Source organism: Artemia franciscana, chromosome 5, assembly GCF_032884065.1.
Source record: "Artemia franciscana chromosome 5, ASM3288406v1, whole genome shotgun sequence".
Taxonomy (NCBI): Eukaryota; Metazoa; Arthropoda; class Branchiopoda; order Anostraca; family Artemiidae; genus Artemia; species Artemia franciscana.
Window position 1 is genome coordinate 14,662,953 of NC_088867.1, and position 27,289 is coordinate 14,690,241.

A 27,289-nucleotide genomic window follows, 5' to 3' on the forward strand; every position below is an offset into this window, starting at 1 on the left:
TTTTTAAGAAAGTTTTGTTTATTCTCTAGGGAAAATTTTGCTCAATATGAAAAATCTGGTTCAGTGAATGAATAGATCTGAAATTAATGACGAATATGTTACAAATATCTTGTCTATTCGTGTTAAATTGCAGCTGTAGATTTTTCGCAAAATTCCATAATTTTGAAAAACCTTTTCAGTTTTTTTTCTAAAAGAAAATATAAACAAAAGTTCAAAAAATTAATTTTTTTGATGGATGAAGTTAGATCTAGGCTATTAAATAATATTAAAATTGCCTTCTTTATTTGAAAATCAAGACGGTGTGCTGGTTGATAAGAAAAAAGGCCAAAAGCCTGCTTGGGAAACATAAACCTTAAAATAAATCTATTGAATTATTTGAGATAAAATATCTTCTAATGATAGACGAATAATAATATAAAAACATCAAGAAAATAAGTAATGACTTAAAAATATTATTAAAAAATTAATGACTTAAAGATATACAACCAGTACAAAATAGCATAAAAAGGAACATTAAAGAGAGGTATTATTTAGCTATTAAATAAAAATAAAGTGTTTTCACAAAATAATAACAAATATAAGAATGGTGAGAAATACAATCAATAACAAAAAGATCAGCTGCAACGTATTTTTATCTAAAAGGGGAGGAGTCAGGTAAGGGTGCATAATCTTCTGGGGAGCATAGTAAAAGATTGTTAAGTTTAATATCTGGGGATCAAAATACTTCCAAATACTTCCTTCAATGTTGCCGTAGGTATAAACAGTATCAAGAAAATGATGAAATAATAAAGAATAAATGCGGAGTAAATTAAACAAAATAATTAGCTTTGTTCAGAAAAGTAATTTTTGAAGATTAGTAACAATAGTTTACTTACTGTAGTTGGATTTGTTGTAGTTGCAGGTAAGGTTGTAGTTTTCATAGTTGTAGTCAATGGCTAAAATAAAGACAAATTTGTTTCTGTAATAATATATACAACAACAATATGAGATTCAAGAATTTTATTTTACAAACAAAGTAAAAAACCAAAATATTCAAATGTAGCCAACAGGGAGAGAAGCTCGAATCAAAGGCAAATTCTTATCAGAATAAATTTTATAATCCACCAAAGACCCAACAAAATAAAGGCCGGAGAGAAAAAAGGGACAAAGGAGGCTAACCCAGCGTGGCCAATTCCTAGCATAAGATATATATAAATATATATATATATATATAAATATATATATATATATATATATATATATATATATATATATATATATATATTTATATATATATATACTGCCAGTTACTCATCTCTAAGTAGTAAATCGCTTAATTGCACAAAGCTTATGAAGCTACCCTTAGTACCCCATGCCACGGGGTGTCAGGCACTTTTTGAAGGTATTGTGGGAGTAGTGAACGCTAAGTACCGCTATTTATTTTGGAATTTGCAGCCTAAGATGATTGTGTTATTCATCGTAAGTAAAATTTCATCGGAGCAGTCTTCTGCTATGTAACGCGCATATCCTAATGCCTCTCTTCATATATATGAATATGATATTTAACCGTTAGATCATTGTATATATAACGGTTAGAAAAAAAAATGCGAATATGCAAGGTGCTAATTTTTAACTGCGTAAAACTTATGGATATACAACATTCTTCGCTGTCCCATTGTCTGTGCATATAAATAGACTGTTGCATATTTTTTACGGCAAGTTGCGTGCCATTGCAAAGCTTTGACGGGTTAATATTTCGCAACAGGATTATTGGTAAGCCTATTTTTAGTTGCAGTACTTTTTTTCATTTTTTTATTCATTTATTTTTATTTTTTATTTTATATATATATATATATATATATATATATATATATATATATATATATATATATATATATATATATATATATATATATATATATATATATATATATATATATATATAGTTTTATGTAGTTTATTTTATAGTTTAATGTAGGCATATTTGCTGTAAAACGGATTTGAAATCTCATTTTTTTTTTTTTTTTAGAGAGAGAGAGAGAGAAAGAGGGGTTTATTAATATAAATAACAAAACAAAACAAGCAAATGGCCCGAAGCAAAGCTTGAAAATCTAACTCATTCCCAATTGACTGAGATGAGTAAATGTGTTCTAAATCGAGCTGAAGTAGAGGCCAGTGAGTGAGAGGGGACGGTAAAAAATATGAGAATAATAAAAATAGTTCGTTAGAGACTGAATATCCAACTGATGAATCGTCTTATGGTAGCAATAAGGTCGTATCTGAACTTGTTTTAAATTTCGAGAAAAATGTAATTGAAAAAATCGGTTTCTGTGGAGCTTAATGTATGGTAGATCAAAAAATGAATAAACCACCAGTTTAAAGCCGCTAGTCAGAGAGACCTTTTGGTAGGATTTTGTCCTGTTTGGATGAAATTTATTAGGTCAAAAAATCTATTGCAATTTTCAAAAAATCTATTGCAAAATATATTGCAATTTAGTAGCCTCATAATTCCTTATAGACAAACTTCTCATGTGTGGCGCAAACCGTAAATTGGATTCCTTTTCTCTCCTCATTGCATTCAGTGTCTTAATTCAGTTTTCCCAGCGTCCAAAGCCTTCTGCTATGTAACGCGCATATCCTAATGCCTCTCTTCATATATATGAACATGATATTTAACCGTTAGATCTTTGTATATATAACGGTTAGAAAAAAAAAATGCGAATATGCAAGGTGCTAATTTTTAACTGCATAAAACTTATGGATATACAACATTCTTCGCTGTCCCATTGTCTGTGCATATAAATAGACTGTTGCTATGTAACAGTCTTCTGCTATGTAACTGAGCAGTCTTTAACTATGTAACTATGTACTGAGCAGTCTTCTGCTATGTAACGCGCATATCCTAATGCCTCTCTTCATATATATGAATATGATATTTAACCGTTAGATCATTGTATATATAACGGTTAAAAAAAAAATGCGAATATCCAAGGTGCTAATTTTTAACTGCATAAAACTTGTGGATATACAATTGTCCCCTTGTCTGTGCATATAATAGATTGTTGCATATTTTTTATGGCAATTTGAGTGCCATTGCAAAGCTTTGACGGGTTAATATTTCGCAACAGGATTATTGGTAAGCCTATTTTTAGTTGTAGCACATTTTTTTTTATTCATTTATTTTTATTTTTTATTTTATTTTTTTTACTTTTGTTTGATTTTTTTATTTTTTTTCAATTGTTGTTTGTGTTGTTTCTTTTTTTTCCGTTTTTTTTGTATTTTTTCTGTTTATTTTTTATTTTTTCTGGTGTTTTCTTTATTTTTCTTTTTTTCTTCTTTTTTATATTTTGTTTTTGAAGCAACCCTTAGTACCCCTGCCGCGGGGTAACAGATTAACAAATAAACAGTACAAACAGTATATTTACGACAAAAGTGTAGGACTTGGTTTCTTGGCACTTCGGTTTTTTGTCGAATTTGTTACGACACTTTTTCGCCAGGGTTTTCTCAGGAATAGTGAAGGTTTATCTTAGGGTTCAAACGCGGCGTTTTTACCTTTCTTGCACTGCTTTGATCATTTAAACCGAATCTTAACCCCAAATTATTATAGACCAACTTCGGAAATTTCAAATACTTGGTAAAAAAAAACAAAAAAAAAACAAAAAAAAGCAAGGTAACTAATTAGGTCTTTACAGATTGTCTTTCTCCCTTCTCAGCTTTTTTTGGGAAGGAGATCGCAGCTTCTTCTTTTCGTCATCCCGTGGCTGTTGTAGTGGGTCTGTTGCTGTTGTCTTGATTTGTACTTGCAAAACCCACTTATAATATTCCTCATTTAGAGGATACACGAACCTGTAGACAGATGTACATCTTTAATTTTTTTTTTAAATAGGAATGATTGGTTTGAGATTCAAAATCTTTGAACAAGTGTCTTTCCTTACTTTAAGTTTAGCCCCCAAAACGATAGTTATTTCAGAGACTGATGTTTGTAACCGACTCTTCTGAAAGTTTGTAAAGCGAAAGTTTGTGACTGACTCTTCTGGGGTCATCATATTCAAATTGTAAAATGTTTAACTTTGGAAAATGGAGTATAAGAAAATCCATAGATCTTGGAGGTTTGCTGGAAATCCAGCACTTTATTCACTTGGATAATTATGTACAGGTTATTTCTGCCAACTTTTTTGAGCTGCTTTTGGACTTTGCCAAGTCCAGTAGTAATTTTGCCTCGGAATGCTTGAGACTTCTTTCAATGGATTGTATCTACTTCCTGTATCAAACAGTTCGTGGTAACGAACTGTAGTAACGAGCGACCCGGCTCAATAGCAACCAAAACTTTAAAAAATGAAATTATGATACCAATAGCTACATCAAAAGAATCGAATTTTAGTGCTGATTTTAAATATATAAGTTTCATCAAGTTTAGTCTTACCCATCAAAAGTTACGAGCCTGAGAAAATTTGCATTATTTTAGAAAATAGGGGGAAAAACCCCTAAAAGTCATAGAATCTTAACGAAAATCACATCATCAGATTCAGCGTATCAGAGAACCCCACAGTAGTAGTTTCAAGCTCCTATCTACAAAAATGTGGAATTTTGTATTTTTTGCCAAAAGGTAGATCACGGATGCGTGTTTATTTGTTTGTTTGTTTTTTCCCCTGGGTTGATCGTATCGACCCAGTGGTCCGAGAATCTTGCGAGATGGCTCATTCTAATGGAAATGAAAAGTTCTAGTGCCCTTTTTAAGTGACCAAAAAATTGGAGGGCACCTAGGCCCCCTCCCACGCTAATTATTTTCCTATAGTCACCGGATCAAAATTCTGAGATAGCCATTTTATTCAACATAGTCAAAAAACCTTATAACTATGTCTTTGGGGACGACTTACTCCCCCACAGTCCCCGTAGGAGGGGCCACAAGTTACAAACTCTGAACAGTGCTTGCATATAGTAATGGTTATTTGGAAGAGTACAGACGTTTTCTGTGGGATTTTTAGGGTGAGGGGGGGGGGGGGTTGAGAAGAGGGGGATATGTTGGGGGAACTTTCCTTGGTGAATTTGTCATGGAGGAAGAAAAGTTTCATGAAGGGAGAGCAGGATTTTCTAGCATTATTTAAAAAAAATGATAAAATAAATATGAAGAAGTTTTTTTCAACTGAAAGTAAGGAGAAGCATTAAAACTTAAAACGAACAGAAATTATTACGTTTATGATTGGCTCACCTCCTCCTAATACCTCGCTCTTTACGCTAAAGCAAATTTTGTAATTTCAACTATTTATTCTACGGCTTTTGTGATTCAGGGGTCATTTTTAAGAAATTGGTACAAGCTTTAAGCTTTAGTGTAAAGAGCGAGGTACTGACGAGGGGGTGAATCCCTTCATATACGTAATAAAAACAGGTGAATACAGAAGTTCATTACGTAAGCTAATTCGTAAGTTACGTATATCTTTTACTAATAAACATTCGTAAAAAATTAAAAGTTCTAGTTGCCTTTTTAGGTAACCCAAAAATCGGAAGGCAACTAGGCCCCCTCTCCCGCTCCTTTTTTCTCAAAATCACTCGATCAAAACTACGAGAAAGCCAATTAGCCAAAAAAATAAATATGCAAATTTCGTTTTAATTATTCATCTGCGGAGAGCCAAAATCAAAACATGCATTGATTCAAAAACGTTCAGAAATTAAATAAAAAAAACAAGTTTTTTTTAACGGGAAGTAAGGAGCGACATTACAACTTAAAACGAACAGAAATTACTTCGTATATGAAAGGGCTGCTTCCTCATCAGCGCCCCGCTCTTTACGCTAATTTTTTCACTGTCTTAAAAAGTAGAATCAAGAGAAAGAATCAAACTTTAGCATAAAGAGCGGGGTGTTAAAGTAGTTTCGGACCAAGAAAGAAATACCAAGAATTCTTTATTTGTGTTATATGGAGAGGTTTAAAATGAATAGGGAATATATTTAAGTAAATAATAGGACAATATCTTAGGCAAAATTATATCAATCAATGATGAAGAATTTTTAATAATTTTAAAAGTAAAATAATATTTTATTTCATGTATAAACCCTGAATATTGGACTAATTTTACACACAGATGATCTCAATGACAACTGAAAGATAAAAACTCTTCGAAAATGATTCCCAAGTACCTATATGTCTATATGGAAGTAAAACCTTCTTGTTTTACTTCCAGAAATGACTAGCTCATTAATTCTAATCTTGAAAATTCCTGGCTTAGACCACCTAATAGCCAAAAATTCCATATATTTACCCACGCTAGTTCCTAGCGTGCAATGAACATATGCGTTAAAAAGGAACGTATTACACCAAAAGATATTTACAAAAATATCTTTCTTAAAACAGAAATCGCTGGCCAAAAATTACAGCAAGAAACTCCTTCTTCTCCAATTATCAATTACAGTTATTTCATGCTATCACAAGTATTTACAGAGTCAAAATATTACATAACATTCGCTGTGTTAATTTCAATGCAGTCAAACAAGTTCACTCATTGACTGCTGAATGAGAATACATCTATATATATATATATATATATATATATATATATATATATATATATATATATATATATATATATATATATATATATATATATATATATATATATATATATATATATATATATATATATATATCATGAAAAGAGAAATCACCAATGCTACAGCACAAACACAAAAAAAAAAAAAAAAAAAAAAAAAAAAAAAAAAAAAAAACAAAGAGACAGAAGGAGAAAAGGAAGACTGTTTTCCTAAATTAGTGATTAATATAGACCAGCACTTGAATGAGGCCTTAACCCTACTCATCCATACAATCACATAGGTCAAACAGTATAGCCACACACAATCAACCATAAAGAATAATCCATGGACAGGCAGTCATGTCGTCAATAAGTATAAGTCGTCATTTACCGAACAATAGAAAAAATAATATAGACAAATAATTCAGAGGCAACACCCAACATAAGGGCTCATCAGGAGAATACACTGGCCTATATAGGGTTTCGCCACTCTAAATTCTCTACCCAGCACAGTGTTGTGGCTACCACAGAATATCCATATATATATATATATATATATATATATATATATATATATATATATATATATATATATATATATATATATATATATATATATATATATATATATATATAAGTTGTTTGTTTGTGTGTCTGTCGACTGACGTCATGTTTGTGTGTCGACTGATGTCATGTTTGTCGCATGACGTCATTATAAGGATTGAACTGTATGTCGTCATGAAGTTGTTTGTCGACTGACGTCATGTTTGTCGACTGACGAAATTACAGACCGGGACACAAATGACGACCGGGACACCGGGACACAGGGAATATAGATGACGACTGGGACACAGTGACATAACTACAACGGGGACGCCGGGGGCACAGGGGGATATATGACGGGGACACAGGGAATGTTCGATAAGCAATCACCATCACCAAAGCTCAAAGGTAATCATTAGAATAATGAGGTATAGATCTGAATACGGATTATTTTTCCCATGGACAATTTTATGTTGCGTGTTCGAGAGTCGGTAAACCTGACAATCTATTTATATGCACAGACAATGGGACATCGAAGAATGTTGTATATTCGCAAGTTTTACGTAGTTAAAAACATATATCTATATATATAAAAATAAGTTGTCTGTCTGTGTGTCTGTCTGTCTGTCAGGTGACGTCATGTTTCTGTGTTGACTGACGTCATGAAGTTAGTTGTCGTCATTTTTGCTTTGACGGTGACGTCATTAAAGATATTTAAGACATATATGTTCACGTAGAAATCTATTAATGTTTAAGTTTAAAATGACTGATGAACTTACAATGGCAAAAGCCGATGAAGATGCTCAAAGAGTCTATGCCAAAAAACTTGCTGCTGATAGAGAAAGTCAGAAAAGAAAGCATGCCGAGGAATCAAAAGAACAGCAAGGAAACAGGCTTGAGGCTAAAGAACGCAAAACCGCGCAGTTAGATGAAGATCCACCTGGACAGCGAGAGTCAAAACATATCAAAACTGAAAATGATAGCGATCATGATTGGGTTTGGGATTTTGACTTGGATAAGGTCATCAATGCCTACCAGATTTTAGTTAAGAAAAACAAAGGTTCGGCGATATGTATTTCATAGTGAAGCTGAAAAATAAAGAAGAAAAAGAAAACTGAAAAAAGAAAAAATGTAAAAAACTAAAAAATACTAAAAAGAAAAAACACTCAAAGAGAAATTACAGACCGGGACACAAATGACGACCGGGACAGAGGGAATATAAATAACGACCGGGACACTCAAAGAGAAATTACAGACTGGGATACCGGGACACAAATGACGACCGGGACACAGGGAATATAAATGACGACCAGGACACAGGTATTTAAGAATATCGTTTAAAGACAAATTTTTAATTGTAAGAAGACCGTTGAAAGAGAAATTTCTAATTGTAAAATGACTGAAGAACCTACAATGGCAACACCCGAGGAAGCTGCTCAAAACGAATGTATTCAAGCCGAAGTAGCTGAGTTGGTAAAGCGTTATGTTTCAGGTTCTAGGTCCGAGAGGCTCCAGGTTTGAACCTTGGCTTTAGCATTAATACAAAAGAAGAAAAAAACTAAAAAAGGTAAAAACTACAAAAAACTAAAAAGAAAATATATATATATATATTTATATATATATATATCTATATATATAAAAATAAGTTGTCTGTCTGTGGATCTGTTAGGTGACGTCATGTTTCTGTGTCGACTGAGGTCATGTTTTCGACTGACGAAATTACAGACCGGGACATCGGGACACAAATGACGACCGGGACATCGGCACATAGAGAATATAAATGACGACCGGGACACAAGGAATGTTCGATTAGCAATCACCATCAACAAAGCACCGGGACACAAATTAAAGGTAAAAACTAAAACCTAAAAAAGACCAATTCAAAAACTAATGTATATACAGACCGGGACACAAATGACGACCGGGACACCGGGACATGACGACCGGGACACAGGGACACAACTACAACAGGGACTCCGGGGGGCTCAGGGGGATATATAAATGCCGATGGCGACACAGAGAATCGTCGATTAGCAATCACCATCAACAAAGCTCAAAGGCAATCATTAGAATCATGAGGTATAGATCTGAATACGGATTGTTTTCCCATGGACCATTATATGTTGCATGTTCAAGAGTCGTTAAACCTGACATTCTATTTATATGCACAGACAATGGGACAGCAAAGAATGTTGTATATTCGCAAGTTTTACGTAGTTAAAAACATATATATATATATAATTATATATATATATATATATATATATATATATATATATATATATATATATATATATATATATATATATATATATATATATATATATATATATATATATATATATATATATATATATATATATATATATATATATATATATATATATATATATATATATATATATATATATATATGTTTTTAACTACGTAAAACTTGCGAATATACAACATTCTTTGCTGTCCCATTGTCTGTGCATATAAATAGATTGTCAGGTTTACCGACTCTTGAACATGCAACATATAATGGTCCATGGGAAAACAATCCGTATTCAGATCTATACCTCATGATTCTAATGATTTCCTTGAGCTTTGTTGATGGTGATTGCTAATCGACGATTCCCTGTGTCGCCGTCGTCATTTATATATCCCCGTGTGCCCCCCGGTGTCCCGGTCGTCATTTATATTCCATGTGTTCCGGTCGTCATTTATGTCCCGGTGTCCCAGTCTGTGAATTCTCTTTGAGGGTCCCGGGCGTCATTGATATTCCTTGTGTCCCGGTGTCCCGGTCGTCATTCGTGTCCCGGTGTCCCAGTCTGTATATACATTCGTTTTTGAATTGGTATTTTTTTTAGGTTTTAGTTTTCTGCCTTTTTTTTAGTTTTTTTTAGTTATACCTCATGATTCTAATGATTGCCCTTGAGCTTTGTTGATGGTGATTGCTAATCGAACATTCTCTGTGTCCCCATCGTCATTTATATATCCCCCGGCGCCCCCGTTGTAGTTGTGTCCCTGTGTCCCGGTCGTCATTTATATTCCCTGTGTCCCGATCGTCATTTGTATTCCGGTGTCCCAGTCTTTATATACATTCGTTTTTGAAATGGTAAATGATGAAATAAATTTTTGTATTTTTCCCCTTTTTTCTTTTTAGTTTTTTTGGTTTTTACATTTTTTTAGTTTTTTTAGTTTTTTTTTCTTTTTTCTTTTTAGTTTTTTTTTATTTTTATTTTTTTAGTTTTGTTTTTCTCCTTTATTTTTCTTTTTGTTTCCTTTTTTTAGTATTTTTTAGTTTTTAGTTTTTTTAGTTTTTTAGCTTTTTTAGTTTTTTTATTAGTTTTTAGTTTGTTTTTTTCTTTTTAGTTTTTTTGTAGTTTTTACCTTTTTTTTAGTTTTTTTTTTTTACTTATGTCCTGGTCGTCATTTATACTCCCTGTGTCCCGGTCGTCATTTGTGATGGTTTGTTGACGGTGTTTTGTTGATGGTGATTGCTAATTGAACATTCCTTGTGTCCCGGTCGCTTTCTCTTTGAGTGTCCCGGTCGTCATTTATATTCCCTATGTGCCGGTGTCCTGGTCGTCATTTTTGTCCCAATGTAATTTCGTAATTTCGTCAGTCGAAAACATGACGTCAGTCGACACAGAAACATGACGTCACCTGATCCACAGATCCACAGACAGACAGACAACTTATTTTTATATATATATATATATATATATATATATATATATATATATATATATATATATATATATATATATATATATATATATATATATATATATATATATGTATATATATATGTATATATATATATATAAATATATCTATATTCACAGGTGGGACATAGGGACACAACTACAATGGCACGTAACTAATATGGCGCGTAACGACTTACGTGCGCGGGGGGGCTTGGGGGGGGTTTGAAGCGCCCCCACCAACTAGGTGTTGGGGTGGCGCGAAGCGCCACCCCAACAGCTAGTATATATATATATATATATATATATATATATATATATATATATATATTTATATATATATATATATATATATATATATATATATATATATATATATATATATATATATATATATATATTCACAGGTGGGACACAGGGACACAACTACAATGGCGCGTAACTAATATGGCACGTAACGACTTACGCGCGGGGGGGGGCTTGGAGGGGGCGTGAAGCGCCCCCACCAACAAGGTTTTGGGGTGGCGCGAAGCGCCACCCCATTAGCTAGTAAACTATATATTCAACTGTCACGTTCTTTTCTATCAGAATCAACTTTCGTAAATAGGATTAGTAACTAAATTCTGAATCAACAATAAAGAGGTCTTAGTATTAACAGATATAATACATGAACATAAACATCTGTGAACATAGGGATAAACGGTTAGGAAGATCATTTATATAAATTAAAAATAGTATCGGTCCTAACACAGCCTCGTGGGGAATAATGGAGTAAAAATACGGTTTGACCTCGGAAAAATTGCAACAGATTTTTCCTCTGCAACAAATGTTCAGAAAAATCAGTTTAATTACACCAAAAAATCCACCCAAATCCCCTCCCGTGTACAAGTGCCCCAAATTTGCACTTGAAAAGGAAAAATGAGGGGGAAATCAATTTTTGTGTTTACAAATATTTTGGAGTTTAAATAGTCGTTTCCTATCAAATCAAGCATGCTTACTCCAAATCTGAATTCAGGCTTCCAATTTTCCGTACCCTTATGCCCATTTACGCAACAATTATTTTAATCATTTTTGGTCGATTCACCATTTACTATCAAGCTAGGAATGGGACCTAAGAATATGAGTCTATATTAGAATATGAGAATATAAGGTCTATATTTTAGAGAATTTGGTCAAGCTTTCGCAAAACAAAGAGCTCTACGTGAATCAGCATGAAAAACCGATTGGAAAGTAGTATTTATTTGCACTTTTTCCGAAGTGCGGTAAGTCCGGCCTTCATTGTCGAGGCTCTCCTGTAGAATTTTGAAAACTGCAGATACATTCCTAAATCAGACAATGAATAATAAAGTATGTAAATTGCGTAGTTACCACGCAAGAATTAAAATATCACTTAGTACTATATATTAAAAGCGTAAAAAAAAAACAGGAAAAGATAAACAAGACATCAAGACCACTTTACTCTCCGAGGAAAGGAATTCGACAACTTCTTGTTTTTGATTCTGTTCTTTTGTTTATATTTTTTCTAGTTGTCATTTATTTCGCTCTCTTACTTTCTCCCTCTCAATCTTTATTTCTCCACCACCTATCTCGCTATCTCTTTCTCTTTCGCTGATTTCATTTCAAACACTGACTAATGACTAAGAAAGAAGCTTTCGAATTTGTTTCGATGAAAAACTTGAATTTGACTATTAATAAAGACAGGCCTCGGCAGAATATAAAATTAGCTCTTACCACAGTTGAAGGAGTTCTAGTTGTCGTGGTGGTCAGAATTGTCGTTGTGATCGGTGGAGCTGAAAAGAAACGTGTCTCAATAAATAAAAATGTAAAGCCCACCTGTAGTTAATATTTGAAACTCGTCTTATACATTGCAAATAAAACTTTTAAATTTATCGCTCAGAATAAAAATTGTTTGCACGACTTAATTGTAGTTTCTATTACGTTTAAACCCGCTAAAGGCTTGGTGGTTTATCTACGTCACATTTACCTGAGAATTTCGTGGTAAAAGTAGTTAAGATTTTATAGTTCTTTATGTTCCCCACAATTAAGTTTATTGTATTTTTTTGTTAGTACGAATTTTTTAGAGCTACTTTGGAGGAAGTGGATAATTGCGTAGCTTACATGTTTTTTTTCCTCAAAGGGTTTTTTTTATATGCCTTCTGTTTGAAATTTGATATATGCAATTAGTTTATTTCATATGTATTGTAACTATGTAGTAGGTATTTGGTTCATGGAGGGTAGATGGGGCTTGGAGATTATGTGTGTCTCTGTAAATATGTTATCTCTGTCCCTGAAATAATAAGTTTTATGACAGATCTGGACACTATCAAGCAAAGATTGCAGGAGGGGCTTATGCATCTGGAAATTACCATTGTTATTTCTATTGGTCTAAAATAAGATCAATTAATAAGAAAAAAAATTCCAAAATTTTTGCCTGAAAACTTAAGGGTTTTCATAACAGTGGGATTGGATTGGTAAACAGGACCACTTTGGGTCCTGTGGTCCTGTGTCCTGGGTCCAGCATATAGTTTTAAAACCCTCTTATGATTCTGGCTTCAAAAATTTGTCCCATGCTTGCCTTTCTATTAAAAGCTGATGGGGGAGTAGAGGTTGTCAGAGGTCCCAGAGGCACACTTTAGTATTTTAATCATCTTGGTTAAAAATATTTTCGTGACTTCAGTTTTTAAAGATAGCAAGACCCCATCGATTGAAAACCCAAACATGATTCTAGTTCAATCAAGGTGGGTAGGGGGGAGGTAACAAACCCAGTGTGACCCTCCGGTCATGCAAATAGAAAAGTTTCAATGATTATAGCTCAAATTATGTGTAGCATGTTTAACTTTCTCTAAAAGAATAGTGGAGAAAGGAGGAAGTATTTTAGAGGCCAGAGACCCTCTTTTTGCTCTAAAGAAAAATTTTGTAAGTAAAAATTCTTGGATAATTGCGGCTCAAACAAGCCGCAAGCCCGCCTTTCCATCAACCAGTTTTCGATTTAGGGTATATATATCATTGCTTTCACGAGTGAGTTTAAAAATGGTCATTGTTTAATCGATCTTGGTACCATAGACTTAAAAAAAACTTTTGATTTGATTAGAAAGCTAATTAGAGCTAAGAAAAAGATATTATGCTTGTGTTGGATTCTCTCAGCCAGATAAAGTATATATCTCTGGCTCAGTAAGATAGATATTGATTCCAAAATTGTCTTTTTACAACTATGGTGCCCCAGAAAGTATCAAATTTGCGGTTATTATGCTCCTCTTAATGATTAACTTTTTGAGCTGACTATCTCTCAGCCAGATAAAGTATATATCTCTGGCTCAGTAAGATAGATATTGATTCCAAAATTGTCTTTTTACAACTGTGGTGCCCCAGAAAGTATCAAATTTGCGGTTATTATGCTCCTCTTAATGATTAACTTTTTGAGCTGACTATCTCTCAGCCAGATAAAGTATATATCTCTGGCTCAGTAAGATAGATATTGATTCCAAAATTGTCTTTTTACAACTGTGGTGCCCCAGAAAGTATCAAATTTGCGGTTATTATGCTCCTCTTAATGATTAACTTTTTGAGCTGACTATCTCTCAGCCAGATAAAGTATATATCTCTGGCTCAGTAAGATAGATATTGATTCCAAAATTGTCTTTTTACAACTGTGGTGCCCCAGAAAGTATCAAATTTGCGGTTATTATGCTCCTCTTAATGATTAACTTTTTGAGCTGACTATCTCTCAGCCAGATAAAGTATATATCTCTGGCTCAGTAAGATAGATATTGATTCCAAAATTGTCTTTTTACAACTATGGTGCCCCAGAAAGTATCAAATTTGCGGTTATTATGCTCCTCTTAATGATTAACTTTTTGAGCTGACTATCTCTCAGCCAGATAAAGTATATATCTCTGGCTCAGTAAGATAGATATTGATTCCAAAATTGTCTTTTTACAACTGTGGTGCCCCAGAAAGTATCAAATTTGCGGTTATTATGCTCCTCTTAATGATTAACTTTTTGAGCTGACTATCTCTCAGCCAGATAAAGTGTATATCTCTGGCTCAGTAGGATAGATATTGATTCCAACATTGTCTTTTTACAACTGTGGTGCCCCAGAAAGTATCAAATTTGCGGTTATTATGCTCCTCTTAATGATTAACTTTTTGAGCTGACTATGACGACCGCAATAAGTCCATAAACAACTTGGTGTTCATTCTGAAATATTTGCCATAGTTCCCTCGGGACTTTGTCAGCGTTGCACACAAGATTTCAAGATATTAAATTTTGGGATTAATCAAAAGAGGTCAGAAATCTTAACCCCCTAAAAAGGGATTGAGAGGCTCCCATTTCCCGTCATTCTAAATCACAACAAAAAGTTGATTGTGGTGCCCATCATTTAAATATTAGTAACTGCCCAAAATTGTTATTTACCTCTTATTAGAATAATTATCAAAATAATTATCTACCTCTTATTTTCATTGAGGGAACAAAAAAGAGGAGATTTTTCGTGATCTTGTCTATCCGAATGCCAAAGTTGCAACCTGTAAGCCTTTCTTTTGTTAATGCTATTTTTGCCTTTTTTTTAACTACCTTAGTCGTTTGAAAGCGTAAAAATACTTCTTTTTTTCTTTTTTCATTATTCACTTATTAAGCCAAACGCATACTTTTCCGAAAAATGTTTGATCGTGTTTTGTGTCATGTAAAATTAAACACGATAATGGATTGTAATGGCAAATAATCAATCATATATTTATCTAAGCTTTTACAGTATATTTGGTTTTATATGTATGGTCATTGTTTGTTTGAAAATTGCTTAATAAAAGTCCACCCCTTGTATTTTATCAACACAAAATTGCACTCTTTGGTTCCATCAGCATTTTTCTGCGATCATTATGACTTATGGCGTTTTTTAGATCTTTTTGGTCGTCAAAAAGATCAAAAATCACTTCTTTTTTTTTATTCAATCTCTTTGTCAAAAAAGGAGGTAATTTTTAGGGGAATGCTTTTTTTTAACAAAACATATATGTATAGTTAAAACAATAATGGTTAGTATTAGCAAACAATCTACGACATCTTTATTTAAGTATTTGAACTTTTTTCTACTATAAGCGTTTTATCCTTTTTTAAACTAGTTTACAGAAAATACACCCCTTGTTTTCTCCACTTCAAAATTCATTTCTCCATAGCTCCTTCATTTGACTGTTATCTTCATTGCTTATGAACTCCAATTCAAAGCTGCAGACTGAACATATTCGCAGATCCTTAGGAAGTCTCAGTTCTTCAGATACTAGCTCAGTGATGTTGATTTCTTTTGTTTGTCAAGATCATAAAGAAGTAAACTTGGGCGGAGAAAGAGTAATTGTTCTACATACACTTATTTTTAATTCATTGTCCTTGTCTTTCTAAAGGTCAAAATTATCGTTGAGGAATTTCAGTTGGAGGAGCACAGGTATCAATCAATTAGTTGTCATTTCTTAAAGGCTTCATGAGGGCAGAGGTACTTAATCTTTCTATTACGCTTTTAGTTTGCAACTAAACTCGAATTATTCTCTTGACATATGCGAAACGAAGAAATTTATTTTTTAGTTGCATTAGTTTGCTTCCCGGAAATACAAAGTTTATATTATATTTTCTGACCTACTTCCAAGTTGCCTTGATAAAAATGGCACATACAATTATTGAAGAGGGTGATGAAGAGAAATCTTTTACACCCCCAGCCCCATTTATAAAAATGAAATTGTGGTTGAAAATACGATTATGATGGAGGCTGGCACGTACGCAGGGGGGGGGTCTTTGCCCCCCCCGAAATTTTGTGAAATGTTTAATTTCCCCATGTTGTTTTTTGGGATTTTGGGCAAAAACAAGACATTTATTAAGAATCTAGATACATGTGTGAAGCCTTTTTGTGGGATTTTACAGCATGCAATTACCTGGTCAAGTCACTGCCCAATTATTAACCCATTTTCTGTCTAACTTTTGACCCTCTTTGAAGTAATTAGCGATTGTACTGTTATTTTGTTGTAAAGAGAGTCTGCTTTCCACAGCAAAATAGAATTATCCTTGATATCAGGGCGTTTATCTCCCCTTTTCAGGATAAAGTACAGCTTTTAATGGTTCAATTTTGGAAACTACCATTTTTCATTAAAATCGACGTATTTGCAATAGGAGAACTACCCCCCCCCCCCACAGCACCCATATTGCACTGCTAGCCCTAAAATTTCCCTTTCAGTGGGATATAATAGATTAATCACTGGTTCTATATCGCTATGAACATAACCTGGGCCTAAAACGTACTTTTGAGGTTTCAGTCTCCTTCCCCCCATCCGCTACAATACTACAGATTATAGTTAATCTGTATTTTCCAATATACGTGCTTTTTGCATTTATTTAGTTACTAAATAAAAAAAGTGCTACTTTATATCTACTGTTTCGAAGGTTCCCCCCCCCCGAAAAAATTCCTGCGTACGTGCCTGGATGGAGGTATGTGTGGAATACTCTTTAACCCTCACCTAATGAATTATTTAAATAAAATAAAAAAAAACTTAAAGGTTAATTACGAGTGATTCGTAAGTTTTAATCCTGGTCAGGAGGCTGCCAAAGATCATATCGATTCTAGGAGAACATTTTAAACTAATGAAGTCGTCCTAGATGAAATATTTAACAGATTTGATAAGAGAAAGTCGAATATTCGGGGGGGGATTGTCCATGTCAAAGGATTCAGGCTAGAAAACTTGTTCTATGTTGCATCTGTGCAAAGGTTTCTTGAAGAAACATGTCAGGAGGAGAGAAATCACACTTATTGATTAATCACTTTTGTCTTTACCTTTTGTTTTCTACCTCTTGATTGCGTATTAAAGAGTAACTATTTGGAAGAACAGATTTACAAAAGGATTAAATGCAAAATAATGTACTGGCTAACCAGAAAATTTTGTGCCGCAGGTGATCATAAGTCTGTTTTGTTTTCTTCTTTTTTTAAATATGGAAATAAGCAAAGCAAATATTTTAAGACCTTTTGGATTTAAATCAACTTTGCCAGAAAGCTGCAAGCTTTTCTCCAGCCATTTTCACTTCCCCCAGTCTTTACAGTTGAGGGGGCCTCATTTTCTGTATGTTTGGCTTTCTGGAAGATATTCACTATAGCTGATAATGCAAAAATCCGTTGAGGCTTTTTCCGCTTCACACAAATATTCGCTCCTAACGCTACGACTCACAATGGATAGATGCGCACGCTATGGGTACGCAACTGAAGATCGAATAAAAAATATAGCACAGGAGATCCGTAGTTCGTAGTTTCTAACTTTTGGAAAAAAAAAAACAACCAGAAAAACAAAACAGCAGGTCACCAGTGGTTTAGCATTCTTGTTTGATTTATATCTGAGTTGTCAGTTCGTGTTTTCTTTTATTAGGCTACACTTACAGGGTGCTGTCAGCTTTTCATATGTAAATGTTCATTTTTCCCTTTGTCCTTTTTCATATATTACTCCGTCCTTTTCATGTCTGGTGGACCGCTTTTGAAATAAATTAACTTAAATTTGATTAAGGTTGAGGCTTTTCAGAACACAAGAATGGATTTGAATATCTGCATTCGTTCATCTGGGTTCTGTGTAAGGCTCAGTAATGGTATATAGATCTGGATATTATTTTTTGTTGAGAAAAACCTGGATAATTTTCTATGGGCATGAGGGACTCTTGGATTAAAACCGAATTGCTCGAGGGTCTTGTCAGATTTCTGACATAATATCCAATGTGGGTTGATTGAAAGTCCACGAAAGATATAAATTCAATCACGAAGGGAAATGAATCGATTCTAGAAAAAAATAAAGTTGAAAATCCGAGTACTTTCAGCATTATTAAATCTAGGTTGCTGCTATTGTAATGAGCTATTCTTCTCAAGGAAGGTTTTCTTTTTTTTGACATATGCTTTCGAGCACAAGCCTGTCACAGAATCTGCATGATCAAAGGCTTGAGACAGTATTTAAAAACAATTTTAGACTTAAAAAGAAAAGTAACAAGAACAGGATTTGGAAAAAGTTTACTGAAACTGAACTGTATAATAACCAAGCTTTCAAGCACACTAGCAATCTAGAGAAAACCTTAACTCAAAAAAATTAAACATAAAAAGATAGGCAGATTATCTCAACTACAAACAGTAAGGCTTTATACCTACTTTCACCACTGGTTAACGGGGGGAAGAGCAGGGGGTACCCATGCCCCTCTGGAAATTTGTGACTATAAATTCATTATGAGGAAACCAAAAAAAGTGAGCAGAATAGGGAAAAACCATGAAAAAAAGTGTTTTGATCCATGGTTTACTTCCTGCCAATAGGGTTTCAACCTTAATATATATATATATATATATATATATATATATATATATATATATATATATATATATATATATATATATATATATATATATATATATATATATATATGATTTTGAAAAAAAAAATCTTCATGGTAATGCATGGTATTCAAATAGCGATCCTTATCAATATCAAAAACCTAAGAACCCAAATATTCAAACAATGAACCTAAGAACCTAAATCAAACAATGAGCTTTTTATGGTGATTCCAAATATCTATTTGTTTCGAAATTGAAGTTAACATCACAGGTTATTGGTAAATAAGAAATCAAACAGTTCGTGGTAACGAACTGTATTAAGGAGCGACCCGGCTCAATAGTAACCAAAACTCTAAAAAATTGAATTTTGATATCAATAGCTACATCAAAAGAATCGCATCTTAATGCTGATTTTAAATATACAAGTTTCATCAAGTTTAGTCCTACCCATCAAAAGTTACGAGCCTGAGAAAATTTGCCTTATTTATGAAAATAGGGGGAAACACCCCTAAAAGTCATAGAATCTTAACGAAAATCACACCATCAGATTCAGCGTATCAGAGAACCCTACTGTAGAAGTTTCAAGCTTCTATCTACAAAAATGTGGAATTTTGTATTTTTTGCCAGAAGACAAATCACGGGTGCGTGTTTATTTGTTTGTTTGTTTGTTTTTTGTTTTTTTTTCAGGGGTCATCGTATCGATCAAGTCGTACTAGAATGTCGCAAGAGGGCTCATTCTAACGGAAATGAAAAGTTCTAGTGCCCTTTTTAAGTGACCAAAAAAATTGGAGGGCATCTAGGCCCCCTCCCACGCTCATGTTTTTCCCAAAGTCAACGGATAAAAATTTTAAGATAGCCATTTTGTTCAGCATAGTCAAAAACCATAATAACTATGTATTTGGGGATGATTTACTCCCCCACAATCCCTGGGGAAGGGGCTGCAAGTTACAAACTTTGACCAGTGTTTACATATAGTAATGGTTATTGGGAAGTGTACAGACGTTTTCAGGGAGATTTTATTTTGTTTGGGGGTGGGGCTGAGGGGCAGGGGCTATGTTTGAGGATCTTTCCTTGGAGGAATCTGTCATGGGGGAAGAAAAATTCAAGGAAAAGGGCGCATGATTTTCTAGCATTATTATAAGAAAACAATGAAAAATAAACATGAAAACGTTTTTTCAAATGAAAGGAAGGAGTAGCATTGAAACTTAAAACGAACAGGGATTATTACGCATATGAGGGGTTCTAAAAATACTTTAGCATAAAGAGCGAGGTATTTAGGAGGAGATAAATACCTCGCTCTTTATGCTAAAGTATTTTTAGTAATTTCAACTATTTATTCTACTGCCTTTCTGATTCAGGGGTCATTCTTAAAGAATTGGGACAAAGCTTAAGATTTAGTGTAAAGAGCGAGGTGTTAACGAGGATATAAACCCCCTTATATACATAATAAAAATATAAGATTATGAAAGTTTGTTACGTAAGTTGCTAATTTATAAGTTACGTATATTTTTTACTAATAAAAACGTTCGTTAAAAATTAAAAGTTCTACTTGCCTTTTTAAGCAACCGAAAAATTGGAGGGCAACTAGGCCTCCTTCTCCACCCCTTATTTCTCAAAATCGTCTGATTAAAACTAAGAGAAAGCTATTTAGCCAAAAAAAGAATTAATATACAAATTTCATTTTAATAATTTATGTGCGGAGAGCCAAAACCAAACATGCATTAATTCAAAAACGTTCAGAAATTAAATAAAAATAAAACTAATTTTTTTAGCTGAAAGTAAGGAGCGACATTAAAACTTAAAACGAACAGAAATTACTCCGTATAAAAAATAGGTTGTCCCCTCCGCAATCCCTCGCTCTTTACGCTAAAGTTTGACTCTTTGCCACAATTCTACTTTTTAAAACAATTAAAAGCTTTAGCGTAAAGAGCGAGGGATTGCGGAGGGGACAACCCATTTTTTATACGGAGTAATTTCTGTAAGTTTTAAGTTTTAATGTCGCTCCTTACTTTCAACTAAAAAAAATAGTTTTTTTATTTAATTTCGCATAATTATAGAAAAAAAGAAGGAAAACAACTTAAAATAGAGGCAATCTTAATGAACATACACCGTCCTATTTAGCATGCATGAGTAACCATAAGCCTACATCTGAAGCCAAGGCCATGTCCAGGGGAAAGGGTTAGGGGGGTCTGTGCCCGCTCTCCGCCGAAATATTTGTCTGAATCGTAAAAACGTAAAAAAATGGATATAAACTTTTTTATTATTTGTTTCTATTTTGTCTGTACCCCTCCCTCCCCAAAATATCCTTGTTAACCCCCCTCCCCCCAGAAAAAATTCCTGGCTATAGCCCTGTCTGAAGACACTATCATAAGAAAAAAATTAACTGTATTTTACCCCAGAGCAGATACGTTTTTTTGTGTTTTATTATACATTTCTTTATTTATTTTTATCAGGAGAAATTGTATTGATCTAGTTTTTCACTTTAAAAAAAAGCTTTAATTATCATAATTATGAAAATTAAATCCGTCAAATATACTGGTCTTTGACATTCAAAATAAAAATAAAAATATTTCTTAGTAATTTTCAACACTTTAGTCTTTCTCGATAGCGCCAATAAGATTTTCTTAATTTTAGCTTTAATGTTTTACATTACACTAACGGCGTTAAAAATGCTTAACTTCTTATAATCACCTAGTCTGAATACATTACACTTTGAAATTGCTCAAGTTAGCTTAATGTTAGAAGCTCCTATCTTATTTTTCATAAATAGGCCATTGTTAATAACTTGCCTTTTTTCATTTAATATACTTCACTTAAAATAATTTTCTCATTAATTTAAAAAAAAAAATGCTTGTCTCTAAGCTTTGCCACCCATCAAAAACCAGGCAGGCATCACTGAAATATTGACCGTTTTTCCTGCGCTAGCAGAAGTACCATGGTAATAAAACTATACCATTTCTTGAAATTTAATTAAACAAATATAAAAACATTTTTTCAACTTAAAGTATGGAACAACTTTAAAACTTTCAACGAGTTGAAATTATTCTGTATGTAACGGGAGCTTCCCCCCTCCCCAACATCTCGCTCATTGAGCTAAAGTCTATTAGTGCTTTAAAAAATCTTTTTCGAATTCAATGGTCCTTGCGTTTCAGTAAATATTTTTAAATAATTTGGACAAAAAGACAAGTTTCAGTGTAAAGAGAAAAGATTTAAGAAGGAGGCGGCCCTCTTTATATAAAGAATCATTTCTTTTCATATAGGTTTCAAAGCTATCCCTTACTCTCGAATAAAAAAATGGCTTTTAAAAAATTTATTTCTGATTGTTTTTGTAATCATGCCCATGCCTAGCCAAGATATAACTTGAGAGTACTGGGCCTTTAAATCCCAGGCTAATGGCTTCTAAAGTGTGTATATCAATAATTGTTAATTGAGTAGTACCACCCTACGTTTTCAGTTTTTCTGCTTAAGCATTAGAATGTTGGAATACAATTTAAAATTTCTAAAAAAAAATTTGAATATGCGTAATAAATTTACGATGAATAGTATTTTTGTCCAATAAGTCCTTATTTATATTACAACAGCAAAATTTAGGTTGGAAGAAAAGGAGCCATCATAATCTATACAATATGATTCTCCGAGTGTTAAGTACTATACATACATTCTTTTAAACACATCGAAATATTTCATATAAATAGGAAAGACAAATATCACCGTTTAAAATTATTGAAAAAATCCATAAGAGCAATTTACAACCCTAAAAAAATATCCTGACGGGACTCACGATGGCTCAGACCGCCTTTTCCACTTCTCTGCTGGTAGACATAAGTATGTAATATTTTATGCTACATAGGGAAATGTTCTAATTAATTCCTTCTCCCCCCACCTTTTTCTAGACTTATGTGAATGCTCATGGAAAGTAAGTAGTTCAGGCACCAAAATATGTTTTTTAAAGCATCTGCCTCCATCTGTGCCTCCACAGTGACTCATCCACACTTCAGTGTAGCTGATACGCAATTACACCATCACCGAACGTAATTTAAGTAAAATAAAGTGAATCAACTTAGTTAAATCCTTTACTGTTACCGTTTGGCTTTACTTCCTCTGCAACTGGGAAGCCTAAAATATAGTTTATTGATGTTATTAAATCAATTAACTTCTCAGAATTTTAAATTGGTTGAAAATGGTCTTCGTTGGGGCAAAGTCGTAGCTCGGTGCCCTCAAATGGCACAAAACAACACTTTCCCGTGAGACAATCTTTATGGTAACTTAAAAGGGAACTTTAAATTTACGTTCAAATGAGTTTTCTTTCAATCTTCTAGGACCCTCGGTTTAATAGGATCGCCCATGAGAAAAAGCAAAAACAAATAAACATGCATTGAATGTTTTATGGAAAAAAAGAAGCGGGATTCCACATTTTGTAGATTGGAGCTTGAAACCTCTACGGTAGGGTATTTCAATATGATAATTCTTATGAAGAAATTTGTCACTTCGCTCGCTTGCTCTTTGGGGGTGCTTCTCATTCTTTTTAAAGTCAGGCAAATTTTCACAGATTTGTTAATTTTGGTGGTAACAAAAAACCGTATAAAATCTATATATTTAGAATCAGCATAAGAAGCCAATCCTGTTGATGTGTCATTTGTCATAAATATTCCGTTTTTATTTTTGGTGAATACTAGCCCAAGTCACTCGTTACTTCTTAATTACCACGAACTATTTAATAAGATTCTCTTGTGATAAAATTTGTTATTTGAATCTGTTCATTTTTTGAGCTGAATTGGACAATCAAAAGAAAGAGGTTCAATTTGGCAGTGGAATTGTAAGCTTATATTTACTTTTTGTCTTAAGCATTTCTGTAATTTTATTTTTTAGTTCTGAATACATAAGTAATTTCAGTTCGAACGGAAAAATTGTACTGTTATCATAGAGGTACATATTATATCGCCGTTATAAAATCAAAACGGGGTATCTACGCAGGTAGGATTTTTGAGTATCTCTACTGCTTTTGTAATCTGTTCAAAGGCTTAGGAAGTTGCATAAAGACAAGTTTACCTCTGTTATAATCGTGGGAGGCAATAAATCCTTCTGTAATTTCAGTTTGAGTCTGATTTTCTTTCACTCTAGACTTTGGATATTAATCCAATACATGCAGAATCATGCATAATAATCAAACATATTATTGATTAAACGAATTGATCCTTTCACCGGGAATCCTAGTTCTTTAAAATTTGCTGAGTTTCGCTTCGTTTTGCATGGAAAGTTAGTTGCTCTTTTTACTTTTTGCTCATATTTTGCTCATTTTTTGACTTTAGTTAGAATGGCTTTATGAATATATATAAAATTGAATTATTCCTAACAAAATGTATCCTAAAATAGATTTGCATGCCTCTACTGCTATTCTGACGTCTGTTTGCCTGGATTTTTTTTGCAGATGTCCTTGCCTTTCACTTCACAATGAATCAAAAAATTAGCATACGCTAAAAATATTGACTTTCGAACATCTGAAATGTCCAGAAAAATTGGTTAGATGTAACTGACTGTGGGTTAAGTAGAAAGTCTCAATGTTTTCGTTCTGAGAGGGCTGCAACGTCTTTAAAATCTGCCCTTATAATCTTAATCTGCAGGATGAAGCTGAAACCTCGTAAGTCCATACAATTTTTCGCATTCATAGGGGAGAGATATAGACCTCTTTCATTGCTATATCACTGATCGATGCAGAAACACACTTAGCGATTCCATTGTCAAGCTGGTACAGAGAATTTAGTTGTTGTTTTTTTTTTTGGGGGGGGGGGGGGGTTCAAATAAATTGCCAAAAACTTAATAATGTTGTGGAAATTGATATAAAATATCAATATTACGGGAAGGAGGATGCCCGAATATCGTTGCGTACTTGTCTGTTGCTACCCGATTCCTGTTTAAGTAAAGGTTAATGTCACCCATACCATTTTTTTCTTTTTTTATGGCACCGGAGATAGCAAGCTGTGTTCCGATTTTTAGATACGTTAGAGACTTTGCATGTCTTGAGGAGGAAAATTATCAAAATATTTTTATGATTGTTGATTCCAAGCTCAGGGACATAAGTTAAACAAAAAAAATCTGTAAGGGGCAAATCCATTTTCCAATAAACAACCACAAGTTGCACAAACTAGCAAAAATCCAATAGAGGGTAGAATCAAGCCAAATTGCGTGGTAGGCGATTTGGCTTGTATGGACAACAAGGTATACGACATAAATACTGATTTACCGTCATTGTTATTCCTAAAGTCGCATCTGATATATTCATCCTTTTCAGATGATTTCTGAGCCGCTCTAAAAAGGAAGAATCGGCAGAGCACTGCATATCAAGAGGGTCAAATTATCTAAATAAACCCGCATTTCTTTGCTCTTTTTGACTTTGAACACAAGCTGACTATTATATCAGAACCCCCAAGTATGTCAGATACTGTTTCGTGATGTATGAATGACAACATTCACAATCACAAGTTGAAAACGGTTTATTTTTGAAACTTTTGGAGAAGAAAAACGGAAATATGGAAGCAAAATAGGTCTTACGTGGACAACTGGCTGCCTCTTCCACCGTCCAAGGGCTACCGACCCGGCTCAAAAGCTCGAAGTTGAGCTCGATCGCAAAACTGTCATTGATAAATCATTTGCACCCCCACTGTTTTGTAGAAAAAGTCCTTACCTGTGCTTGAAGGATATGTTATAAATATTGGTGCTGTAGTAGGGTTTTTGGCCGGAGGATAACCACTGAATACAGTTGAATGAGGTTCACCAGGAGCATATGTGATGTAGATAGGTGCTTTTGTAGGATGGTTTGCTGGTTTGTATCCCAAGAATGGCTTCAGTCCAGAAAATGATGGATAATTTGACAGAAAGTTGGAAAAGAATTCTTGCGGTGAAACCCATCCATTGTTTTGTTTATGGGGTGAATTGTAACCACCATTAACATAAATATTATGATTCTGGTTCTGATAAATTTGCACACTACCAATACTAGGCATAAACCATGGTCGATAAAATTGACGTTTGTATATTGGTATTCTACTATTTTCGAAAAAAGAGCTGTGCAACTTTTCTAAAATTGATTTTTTGCTCCCACTTTTTGCACGAACTTCAAATTTTCTTTTAAGTTCTGAATTTCTTTCACTAATTGCATTAGTAGTTAACCATAATATGAATAAACAAGACCCGGTTAAACGCATCCTTTAACCAAACTAGACTAAATGCTACTGGGATGAGAAACAAAATTATTGAATATTTCACACGCTTCACTTGAAAAACATGACGTAATTGATTTTTGTTAAAATAGTGTTTTTACTAAATGCATGCAACTAATTGACAACAAAAAATACTTTACTTTTACATACTTAGTTTTGCCTCTTTGGATTGTTCTTTTACTTAAAACTTTTTGCTCCATTTTGCTATTAATTTGTTTTCCTTTTCTCTTTTTTCCTTTTTTAAGCACAATTTATTTCTCATTCATTGGATCTCGACAATCACTTTCTTTTAGAAAACAAAAAAAAATCTGCAAATTTCCTTTTTCTTACAAAAAAGTGCGAAAATTAAGTTTTTATTTTAGAATAGTATTTACTATGGTGTCTCAAGATAAGCTAAATTTTTCGAAATTCAATTTTTCTAATTCAAGCTAAATTTTTCGAAAGTGGACCATTAAGATTGCATTTGTCGAGTTACCCTAGAAGAGGAGGGTAAGTTGTTATGGCAAAATTTTGTGAGAAATTATATGCCTCTCCCTTATTTTTCTTGTACAAAGGAATGCATTAATACAGCCCATCGACGAACATTTTTCTTAAAGTTGATTTTTCTAATTGTAAAATGAAATTTGATACTTTAAATAGGTTAAATGGAAACTCATGTAACCAAATATATTTGAAAAAACCGGGAAAAACCGAGAATTCGATATTTAATGGAAGAGTGTCCATTTGTAGTTATAGAAAAATGTTTGCGTTTTGTCTAGCTATACAGGTTTGTCAGCAGCAAGTGCCTCAAAAAGAAAAAAAAAAAACAACTAAAAGTGGGTGAAAACAAAACATCTGTGAAAAAAACTAAACGTGGGTGAAAAAATCTAAACACAGGTGAAAAAAGCTAAACGCGGGTAAAAAAAACTAAACTTGGGTGAAAAATAAACTAAACTTGGGTAAAAGAACTAAACATGGGTGAAAAAAACTAAACGTGAATGAAGAAAACTAAACATGGGTGAAGAAAAAAC

General features: G+C 33.3%; 1 protein-coding gene across 5 annotated transcripts in view; it reads right to left on the bottom strand.

Moving 5' to 3' along the window:
* Nucleotides 1–26,275, bottom strand: part of LOC136027011 (hepatitis A virus cellular receptor 1-like) — a 64,049-nt gene extending 37,774 nt beyond the window's left edge. For all 5 annotated transcript variants that reach the window (XM_065703908.1, XM_065703910.1, XM_065703907.1 and 2 more), the window contains exons 1-3: nt 25,745–26,275; nt 12,467–12,525; nt 876–935 (exon numbers count right to left, since the gene is read on the bottom strand). In XM_065703908.1, the coding sequence (XP_065559980.1) occupies nt 876–935; nt 12,467–12,525; nt 25,745–26,264 (639 nt within the window). In that variant the 5' untranslated portion in view covers nt 26,265–26,275. The remainder of the gene's footprint in view (nt 1–875; nt 936–12,466; nt 12,526–25,744) is intronic.
* Nucleotides 26,276–27,289: the final 1,014 nt, after the last annotated feature.